Below are 11,052 nucleotides of genomic sequence, written 5' to 3' on the forward strand. Positions count from 1 at the left end.
TACTGAAAAGAACGTTGGACTTGTGCATTGGAAGTCCTGCAGCAAGTCTGGCACGCATCATGGTTTTATGATGGAGCACATCTTCCGATAATGCCTCTCTGATATTAGTCAGCTGCTAGTTATGCAACGTATTAGCATAGTTTGAACAGTGGTGAATTGCTCTTCTATTGTAGAAAGGATTTCCATTCTTCTTTGTTTAATATATTCTGCAGAGTTTTTTTCCCTAGTTTTTGGATAAATCTATCATAGCCCATGATTTATCATTAGAAAATAGGCATCTTGTGATAGGATTACACCTCTTGCAGTGTTCAACTTAAGTAAGCAATTTTGCTATAATAAATGTGACAAGAAGGCTACAGTTCATTATATAAGATTTATATATAATACAATATATACGATTTAAAAAAGATGCCATAATATAGATATCATAAATACAGGAGAAACAAAAGTGACCTATTTGCATGTAGAGCATTTAAACTAATAGACTATGTAGGCTATGACCAGATTTTCCTTGACCTGAATGGGAGGGATGACTAAACTGCACACCAACCCGCCTCGCGCACCAGTTAGAATTGGAACATCTTAAACGTACAGCGCATTGCTCATTTCATGGTAGAGACGCTCAGCTGCACAGTCTGAACCGTCTCCTAACTAACTGATAGGACTGTGAATTCAACATTTTCAGTGTGCCAATCCACTCAACCATTTCTCTCTCTCTCTCTCTCTCTCTCTCTCTCTCTCTCTCTCTCTCTGTCTCTCTAACACACATACACACACACACACAGCCAATCTTCCCTCAGAGCCCCAGCAGTAGTGTTGCCACACCCACTAGCACTCTAAGCACTCCATCTAGGAGGGATAGCTGCGCCCTGCAGGACCTCTACATCCCCCCTCCGCCAGCAGAACCCTACACCCCCAGGTGAACACACACACACACACGCACACACACACACATACACACACACATACACACACAAAATACATGCTTTGATGAAAATGCTGCTCTCTGAAATATAGGAGAATATCACTGTTGTCGTGTGAAAACCTCATAATTCCAATTTTGGTGATTTTCATGTTTTCACTTCAGTTGAAGGATTACATGTTCTTCTATGGGTTGAGAGAAATTCTCCGGCCTCTTTGGCTTATGAAACCCTTTCAAAGCCCATTGGATAAACTCAGAAACTCATGGTGATCAAAGCTAAAAGCAAGGCTGTTTTTCTTAGTTCCTGAAAAGTTGGCATGTTGGAGAGTCTTCACTTAACACGATCACCTTGCTTGCTGTTTTTTGTGTCGTGTGTATCGGTTCAGAATCTCCACTGACATAAAATGCCTTTCTGCTTTCTTCACCACAGAGATGACAAGGGCAACCTGCCGGCCGACGATCCCCAGTCGGACGTCCAAGTCGCCAAGGGCTCTGAGTCACCTAACGCCTACCTGGACCAGGAGTGTCGGCGGCGCTTCCCCCTGGTGGAGGAGGATGCCATACTGTACTGTTACGAGTACGACCAGAACCACGGCGTGTCACCGGTGCGCAGGGGGAGCACTCCCACCTACGGTAAGACCTCGCCCCCTCCCCGTCTGAGAACCCGCCGCTCCGAACGCCGCGTGAGAGCCGCGGGTTCAAAAGCGACGCGGTTTGCGAATGTGACGTTTGTATCTCTGAGATGTTTTTGAGATGTCTGCAGTCGCTTTGGTGTGTGTGTGTGTGTGGGTGAGCTGTGTAATATCGACGTTCCCCTGCGCTCTGTGCTGCAGGCAGGCTCAGGCCCATCTCAATGCCGGTGGAATACAACTGGGTGGGAGACAATGAAGACCCGGCCAAGCTGAAGAGAGAGAGCAGGAGAGGTGAGTGGGAGGTAGTGGGAGAGAGCAAAAGAAAGGGAGGCAGAGAGAGAGAGAGAGACAGAGAGAGAGACAGAGCTGAGGTGAGTGGGTGGATATCTCATAATATGGCTAAGGGATGAGTTTTTACCTCAGCCTCTCAGATCTCGGAGCCAAAAAGCGGAAAGGCTGAGCAGACTTGTCAAGAATGATAACATGCTGAATCTCTTCCCATCCAGTACTGTTGTCTGTCTATATCAGTTCCTGCATCTATCTCTTCCCTATGTTCATTAAATCTCACTCTGTTATTTTTTCCCTTTATCTCTCTCTCTCTCTCTGTCTCTCTCTCTCTCTCTCTCATCTCTCTCTTTCTCACCCTCTCTCTGTTTCTCTATTTCTCTCTGTTTTTGGATGTAGAAGGTATGCTGTTGCCTTGGCAACTGTAAAAAAAAATATTTTCCCAAGATTTTCACATTTTGTTGGTTACCGCTGAGCTTGGTGGTAAATGGAGTGGGAAGAGACCGATTGTCTTATTTCAGTCTTGAAGAAACCGCTCTGGAGTGATGTGTGTGTGTTTCTTTAGGGGATGGTGGTGAAATATTGTTCCTTTGGGCTTTTCAGCAGAAGTGAGGGTGCTATATTTATCTACAAGAGACAGTATTTTGAAGTTTTGAGGGCTTCCTGCCTGACGACAGCCTTCTTCTGTAGTGTTTTTTTTTAAATGCCTTACAGATATTGTAATGACAGTCCTTTTGAAATGTCAGCATTCACTGACGCAGTTAAGTCACACAATTGACCGGACTTACACTGGGTTATATAGGCCACAAAGTTTGGCCAGTGACATATAGATGTAATACAGACATAATGATATACAGTAAACAGACTAACATGTTGTCGAACCCCTGGTCTATGTTTAGTTCAAGGGCAGAGACAAGAAATTGCGCAAAGTTCACTCACTAGTCAGCTGCCTGTTTGTTTTCATCTTTTTATGCTACTAAACTTGTGCAGTAACTTACAATGCAAATGCATTCTGTGGAACCGCAGAAAGGATTTAGTATGTAAATTATAGATTCGTGAAGATGAATTTGTTGAAATGTGTGCAGTAAAGGGCTTTGCTTTGTTGTGTCCCTGTAGAGAACTCCCTGCTGCGTTATGCGAGTGAAGACAAAACCCCGGGGGAGGAGTACCTGATGGGACGCAGCCTGAGCCAGAACAGGAAGAAGAGTGAAAAAGCAGGCAGCCCCGCTCATTACACGCTGGTCCCCGCACTCCAGATGGAAGTCTCCCTGTCCACATCCAGCTCTGACTCCGCCTCCCTCTACCATGTCAGTCCCTTGTCCCCGTAATCATAAAAGTCTCATTATTTATATGTGAGATAGAATAGTAGCAGGAGCAATTAAATAGGCAGCATCTGCATTTCATTGTCCTGTTTTACTTTGCAGGTGTTGGAACGGTCCTCACTGCTCTCGAGGTCAAAGAAGAAGAGCAAAGGTAAGCTTTGCGTTCGTTTAAGTAGTTTCAACTCGAGTGCTCACGTGTCCTCGAACAGAAAAGAAAGCCACTTTAGAAGGAGCGCACTCTGACTCCTCTCCTCCTCTGGTCCCCCTCTCACCCTGCAGCTGGAAGCCCCATGTCTTCAATGAGTAAGCGGCGGATTTCTTGCAAGGACTTGGGTCAGGGGGACTGCGAGGGCTGGCTCTGGAAAAAGAAGGACGCTAAAAGCTATTTTTCCCAGCGGTGGAAGAAGTACTGGTTCATCCTGAAAGACACCTGCCTGTACTGGTACATGAACGAGGAGGTGAATATGTCATGCTGATGGGTTGGTGTCGAAGTTGAAAAAAGGGCAAGACTGTCAACATTGCTGTGAAGCTTTGACTTGGGTCAGAATGATTAATCTCCCTCATTTTGCTTGTCCCAGGATGAGAAGGCAGAAGGCTTTGTAAGCCTCCCAGAGTTCAAGATTGACCGTGCCACCGAATGCAGAAGGAAGTTGTGAGTACTGATTTTCACCAGGGTGCCGAGGATCAACTTTAGTAAAAGTTTCATTGCTTATGCTCTAAATAATTGGATGCAATTCACTAACCAAGCACAATGAATGGAGACTTCACACAGCTACAATACTGCAAGTGTATTGTCCGTGCAGAGGTAATCCTATGCAAATTGTTTTTTGGTAGAAAACAATTGGCATATATATTGAATGACTTATGGGCTTGACCATGCGAAACGGACTATTCACAGAGAATGCCTGACTCACAAACAATATGAGCTCGCATTGTCAACTAGCAAATAACATTTTAATATGATGGCAGTAGGACAGCAGATGCATAAATATATGGATTTATTCATCACTGCAGTGGGTAAAAATGAGTAGGCTTACATGTTACAGTTTTAATTAATTGTGTTTTTCATATGAACCATCAACTGAATAAAAATAAAAAATATATATACACTGATGGTTCAACTAAATCTAAAGCAACATTACTATGTTGTTTGGGCACTGAGGGCGGTATAGAGAGGGAAGGCAGAGGTCCTGTGGAATATGAGCGTTGATGTGTTTACTGATGTTTATTAGGTGGTAGAATAATTTACTGAACATGATTTACACTTCAGGAAAAGATTGAAGGAAAGGAGAACAGGAAAAGGAGAATTTGGGATTATTTGTTGACCAGATTGGATCATTTTGAATTTCTATGTTTTGACAACTAAAGCAAAGACCGACAATTTGACATAAATTCCATTGCTGATCAAGCAAGGGGCAGACTGCTTGGAGTGCATGGAGAAACCAGTGCATAACTAGCTCGCCTGGATGAACACTGGTGACCCGAGGGCTGTCTGAGTTGTAGCTGCTAGAGAGTTGTAAGAAAAAAATAGATTTAGACTGAAAATGTTTCTATTTCAACAAATAGCCTATCAATAATTGAGCCTAATTTCTGATCTGCTTAAAGGAGGTCTAATCTCTTTATCTTTCAGTTTCAAGTTTAAACTAAATTAAATCTTGCAAACCCCATATAGGCAGTTGAACACAGTCAGAATAATGGGTCAGTGCAATTTATGTGGTGGCAATCAGTTGTTAACAAATGGAATGGGTTTATTGTTCACAAATGGGTTAATTGTCAGCAGATGCACTGGGTTTGAAAATTAACACGAGGGCATTGTGTTTGAAAATTCTACCTTACCCATATCCGTCTTGATTATGCAGCTCTGCTTGCGCCCCCTTCGATACGGGGATTGTGCTTGCATGGGAGTCTGATGTGCCTACAATTCTTATTGAAACAGACACACACTTTCTACTTATAGCTCTTGCAAATGAACAGGGCAATTTATCTCACAATGCAATCTTTGCAAAATTTTGCCCGTCTGAATTTCTGAATGTGTGATCATGTGCCAAGTTTATCTTCTGTAGCTGCAGGCCCACCTTACTTATATGTTAATATGTGCCATATGTCTCTATATATATTCTGCTTATGCATACACGTGATTAAATATACCATTGGTTCTCTTTCAGTGCTTTCAAGGCTTGTCACCCGAAGATAAAGAGTTTCTACTTTGCAGCGGAAAATGTGGACGACATGTCCCGGTGAGTTAGTGAGGCAGAGCTGCTATGAGTGGCTGCTATTCAGTTTAACCTGAAGGAGAGACGTGCAGAGAGATAGTCATGTGGTAACTCCCCCCACCTCTGCAGCCACATGTATGCTCTCACTAACCTGCGACTGAATCCCGCTGGTGGACTGGTGGAAAAAAACAGAACAACTGCTCTGTATGGTGAAGCAGGGTTAGCGAGGGGACCAGATAGGCTGATGTGACCCGCATGAACACGGGATGTTGTACAGGGTGTCAGGCTGCCACGTGTCATTAGTGTTGTGAATTGCTGTTGTCCTCCTCAGGTGGCTGAGTCGTCTCAGCATGGCGGTGGCCGGCTACTCGGAGCAGGAGAAGATTCGTCACGACCAAGGTGAGATTAGTCACAGATACACAACTGTTCACAGCGCTGCAAAAGACGCTCCATCTGTTACAGGTCACCGGTCCGAAATGATTATTAACACTAAGCAGTGGGACGTCAAGCTGTTACTTTTAGATGGTAGAATCATACATAAAGAAGTTCTGATGAATGCACGGATAATTCCTTTGCCTAGTCTCCGCTTGGAGAAGTTTAGATTTGCTATAGCCGGCTCACAGCAAGCATTTTCCACTGTCATTACAACCTGTCTGCACCTTCAGCTGGGTGTCATACATGCTGCAAACGAGAAGACTCCATGCTCCCACACTTTAAAACTCAACCAACCGAGGAATCTGCCTATGAGCACATTTATTTCACTGCTTAATTTGTGTCTCTAGAAATTCCCTAAATAATACATTATGATTGGAATATGCAGACTAAATCTTGTACATTACAGCCTATATAGTATCCTTAAAAGTGTATAGTAGTCAGCAAACCAAATGTACATGTACTTAAGCAGCAAAAAATGTATGTTGGATATAAATGCAACATAACTCCATCTTAAATTAACTTGTTGCCTAGTTTTGTTTTGCACAGCTTATGCTTCGAAACTAACAATGTAGAAAGTGAAGAGTTTTAAAAGAGTTTTAAGATCTTTCGTTGGTGTCTGTTGCTGTGATAGGAAGTCTATAGGCTGACTGTAGGCTGCGTCAGTATCTTTTCTTCTTTGCTGTTAGCTGATTGTCAAAAATTAAAAGGATTAGAAATAAATAGTACATCCTAATGCTTAAATCATAACGTTGGATTATCTTTTTTGGAATTTGATATGATAACCTGGCAAAATAGACACGGCTGCTTTCCAGAGCAACAGAAGATGGTTTTTAACACCTCTCCCCGGTTGCCCTTCCACTTCAGAACTGATTCAGGCGTCTCTGCTTTGTGCTGAATATAAATGCTAATTTTAGGTGCAGAAGGCGTGCTTGTTATTTTCATATTCTGATATTCTTTGGCTTCTTACAAATGCACAGGATCTGATGTAACTAACCCTTGTGCTACTTAGAGGAGCCTATGTAGAAACCTAGGTTGGGTGTTGGTGGAAAAGGGGGGGCGGGTGACAGCGGGTTTGTCATTGGGTCTGTCAAGGGGGCTCCTGGCATCACAGATATGCTGCTGAATTGGGCCCACAACGCCTCCAGAAGGTTCAACAGGAAGTTCTGCCATCCCAGATTCATCCCCCTCCACATTTCCTCTCAACACGAGTCAGGCCTATTCTTATCTACAGGACACCTACACTATCCTGACATTGCACCTACGCTTATGCCTACTTTTAGTCCAGAACGCCCAAAAATATCTGACCTCGCCACCAAGCACTACAACAATTGGCTAAAGTGATGGCTGACTCTTCTGGCTTGAAACGGCAGTGCAGAAATTGTATCAGCAATTGTATATCATTTGTATCTACATGTTAATAAATGAGTATGCAAACCAAAGCATAGTCTCATAAGCCATGGCTAGTCCTAGTCTGACTGAGCACAGATACTGGAAGCCAGCTGTAATGATTCTTAAACTTAGGTATCAATATAACTGGTTTGGTTGTTTTTCTTCATGAAGTAGAGTCTCCTCACTTTGGCATTTAGCAATATTGGTTGTGATTCCGCTATAGAAATAATCACTCATTGTCTAATTTCTGTAATGATAGTGTCTTTGTTCACACCAGATTACTGGAGTGAGAGTGATCATGAGGACATGGAGTTGCCTTCAATGCCCAAACAGGACAGTCCGCCACCGCCTTATGACACCTATCCCAGACCGTCCTCAGTGAGTCTCTGTCTGTCTGTAGTTGAATAGATAGATGGCACCATAAGTGACAAACCTCTTCCATTTTCGTGAGCTTCACTGTATTAATACTAACCATGTGATTTAGGTGAGTCCCTACCTGGAGCCTAAACACGGCCACCTCTCCTCCTCTGAGACGTTCCAGTCGCGCTCCTCTCATGAGGAGTTCCACCCCGAGCCTCAGGACGGCAGCAACAACAACGGCGTCTCCCCCGGACAGAAGTCAGGCAGCCACCGCAACTCGTGGCAGGACCTGATCGAGGCGCCCCTGAGCAACACGAGGCTGCACTACCTCCAGACGCTGCCGGTGGACGGGTCCCTGCTACGCGAGGACAGAGGGCAGCTGGCCATGGAGTACCGCAGGCAGTCCACCCTGCCCGCGCAGCGCAGCCTGCTACCGGAGCAGTACGGGCCGCTGCCCGTGCCCCTCAGCCCCAACATCATGGCAGAGGCAGGAGGGAAACCCCGCAGCTTCACTCTGCCCCGGGACAGCGGGCTCCACGCCGTCCTGGCAGCCACCGCCAGCGCTTCAGATTACAGAGAGCCGCAGCACTACCAGCTGGACCAGGCCAGAGACATAGGTCAGTCACCGACATGGTCAGACACCAACATGTCAGACACCAACATGTCAGACACCAACATGTCAGACACCAACATGTCAGACACCAACATGTCAGACACCAACAGACACAAGACGAAACATCTTCTCCTATCCTCTTCACATTCTTTTGCAAGTACCTTAGGCTGGGGACACACCAGTTAAAATCCTAACTGATTTTGAAAATGCATTAGATCATAATGGCGGATTTCACTGATGTTTTTTTGTCACGAATATGCTCACACTAGATAATTAGGCAAGAATGGGGAATCACACCCTTGATGATATAACTGAGAATATCCCGATGACTCATTAAATGTCGTCAGGACCTCTAATCTCACGGGAGCTTGCGCCATCCACTGTGAATCAATATGTATATTAATATGAACGTTAATGCAAGGTGCATTCATATGCGCAAAAAAAGCAAGCAAAGAAAAAACACAAAAAGAGAATTTGGGTGAAGTCGTGGCTGGAGGGACGCGGTCAGTGTGGGCTGAACACCTTTCAGTAGAGCTGGAGGAGAGCAGGCTTCATCAGGAAAAAGGTAATGGCAGCTGATTTCACTGATTAGCCCACTTTCAACCAGAGAGGAGGAACTCATCAGTGAAATCAGCTGCTGTAGTGTTTGGTTGGAGTGAAAACCTGCAGCCTCTCGGCCCTCCATCGCACATGATTGCCTCTTCCTGCCTCAGTGTGTCCCCAGCCTCACTGTGGACCGGATGGAGTAATGTAAATGAAAATGCTATAATGTGTCTGTCTTTTGATTGGCATATGATTGCGCAAGTACACTTGTTTATAGCCATTTTGTAAGTGGTTATAATCAGTAGATTTTTTATCAAGCGAAGCTGCTAATAGGCATTCAGAGCCAGCAAGTGTTAGAGGTTGAATACTCGCTGACAATTATTACCTTATTGGGTTGGATTTGAAGCCGGCCCATTTCCCATCCCTTCAAGACCTCCAGGGCAGTTCTCTAAGTGAGATGAAATTTAGTGTCCTAATTGACACTGATTTATCTTGGCAGTCCGCTAGCTCTCTCTCTCTCTGTCTCTCTCTCTGTCTCTCTCTGTCTCTCTCTCTCTCTCTCTCTCTCTCTCTCTGTCTCTCTCTCTCCCTCTCTCTCTCTCTCTCTCTCTCTCTCTCTCTCTCAATCTCTCTCTCTCTCACACACACACACACACACACACACACACACACACACACACACACAGAGTCTCTCTCACGCTCGCTCTCTCTTTCTTTTTCTTTCACTGTCTTGCCCGATCGAAATGTCATTGTGCCCCTTGGCAGTGTTTGGATGGCGAAGCGAGGAGGAATCCTTTCAGTCCATGTTAATGTTGAATTCTGCACAGGACAAAGAAACACGCCTAAGGGGCCTTTCTTCTTGTCCTCATTTATCTGTTGCTCTACCATTCCTTTTCTCTACCGCTGTCTGTAAAGACCAGAGAGAAACACAAAAACAGGCAGCAAATAAAGCATGATACACTTCAAAGCAGTGCCCCAAAGCTTCATAGCTCACCACCCTCCTTCCAAAACACACTTTGTGCAAAACAGAATGACAACTAACAGATTTCAGAGTGCTAGTGATGCTCGGTGGGTTTTTAGTGCAATGTTAGAATCGGCCATCAGAGGGCAGTGTTTAAATACAACTGACAAGGGGTGGATTGGTACAGTAGTTTGTTGGATTGGTGCATCATGTGCTGCACACTTACAGTGTTTTGGGTTTGAGGCCAGCTGTCTTTCCTTTTTGCTGTCTCTCTCCACCCTGTGCCTAGTGAAGCAGAAATGCCATAAAATAATGTATTAAAAAAGAGCAGGACTGTGAATGTCTTGTTGAGCCTATCAGGAAGAGGATCATTTGTCTGGGTAAGCAGGGTAGGATATAGATTATGTTTTTCTAATTATGTTCTTGTGGTGTGATCAGGAAATCAAAAAGTAGGGGCGGGGGGGGGGGGGGACAGTAAAATTTGATTTATCCCTAAGATGTCCAAAAAACTGAAATCCTGAAAACACTGTGAAAATGTCCATCTTAACAAGCCCTTTAGTCTCATATTCAGTTATTTTTTCAGTTAAAATTAAGTACATTTTTGTTAAACAAGTGCAAAATTCTGCCAATCAGATAAGATAATTCAACTTGTTTCCAATGCAGTTTCACTTTTCAGTGTCAGTATCAGGCGGAATGAGGCAGAAGAAGAAAGTGACACTTAATTAAGAAAATTCTTGAAACAAGTTGATCTGCATTGGAAACAAGTGAGCCTATCTCACCGCAGGGACCCATTCTTTCACTTTTTGTAAGAAAAATAAGATTTCAAGATGCAATACTAGATTAAATGACTTGTTAAGGTGTATATTTTTTTGCAGTGAAAAAAAAAAGGTGAAAAATGTCATCCTTGAGTTGAGTGTAGTGTTTGTTTTGTGTTGCCAGGCTGTGAGCGGGACAGGAGGCTGCAGGCCGACTCTCTGGGGGATTTGTACCGGGCCTTGGAGCAGACCAGTCTGTCCGGCATGGCGGACCACAGACCCGCCGCCCGCCTGGAGTACAAGCGCTCATTCGTCCGCCGAGTCCACGACCCGCTGCTCAGCGAAAAACTTCACCGCCTCCGCATCCTACATAGTTCACTTAAGGTACGTAACACTAAAACACTTTTTTTTGGAGCATTTCTTTGTGTTTTTGGCCAGATGGATGAGTGTTTTATTGCCTCTTGAATAATTCATACATTCAACTCCTTACAGAATGTCCCTCTTCAAGACAGAGACCCGTCGCTGGGTTTTTTAGGGTAACCTGTGAGGATTGGTGTGCAGGTAAAGCCTCAAACGTCTGTGCCTCGCCCAGCCGGCACCCTACTCCCCAGGAACCAGAGGC

At 44.5% G+C, this 11,052-nt stretch overlaps 1 protein-coding gene across 1 annotated transcript in view; it reads left to right on the forward strand.

Moving 5' to 3' along the window:
- The window catches only part of LOC139925292 (connector enhancer of kinase suppressor of ras 2-like), a 31,999-nt gene extending 20,947 nt beyond the window's left edge, over nucleotides 1–11,052 (forward strand). Inside the window, exons 10-22 of the mRNA XM_071916609.2 lie at nucleotides 786–919; nucleotides 1,353–1,555; nucleotides 1,756–1,845; nucleotides 2,956–3,146; nucleotides 3,264–3,312; nucleotides 3,441–3,619; nucleotides 3,740–3,813; nucleotides 5,327–5,398; nucleotides 5,706–5,773; nucleotides 7,476–7,576; nucleotides 7,683–8,175; nucleotides 10,615–10,814; nucleotides 10,923–11,052. Of these exons, the coding sequence (XP_071772710.2) occupies nucleotides 786–919; nucleotides 1,353–1,555; nucleotides 1,756–1,845; nucleotides 2,956–3,146; nucleotides 3,264–3,312; nucleotides 3,441–3,619; nucleotides 3,740–3,813; nucleotides 5,327–5,398; nucleotides 5,706–5,773; nucleotides 7,476–7,576; nucleotides 7,683–8,175; nucleotides 10,615–10,814; nucleotides 10,923–10,970 (1,902 nt within the window). The 3' untranslated portion in view covers nucleotides 10,971–11,052. The remainder of the gene's footprint in view (nucleotides 1–785; nucleotides 920–1,352; nucleotides 1,556–1,755; nucleotides 1,846–2,955; nucleotides 3,147–3,263; nucleotides 3,313–3,440; nucleotides 3,620–3,739; nucleotides 3,814–5,326; nucleotides 5,399–5,705; nucleotides 5,774–7,475; nucleotides 7,577–7,682; nucleotides 8,176–10,614; nucleotides 10,815–10,922) is intronic.

This window comes from Centroberyx gerrardi, chromosome 11 (assembly GCF_048128805.1).
Source record: "Centroberyx gerrardi isolate f3 chromosome 11, fCenGer3.hap1.cur.20231027, whole genome shotgun sequence".
NCBI lineage: Eukaryota > Metazoa > Chordata > Actinopteri > Beryciformes > Berycidae > Centroberyx > Centroberyx gerrardi.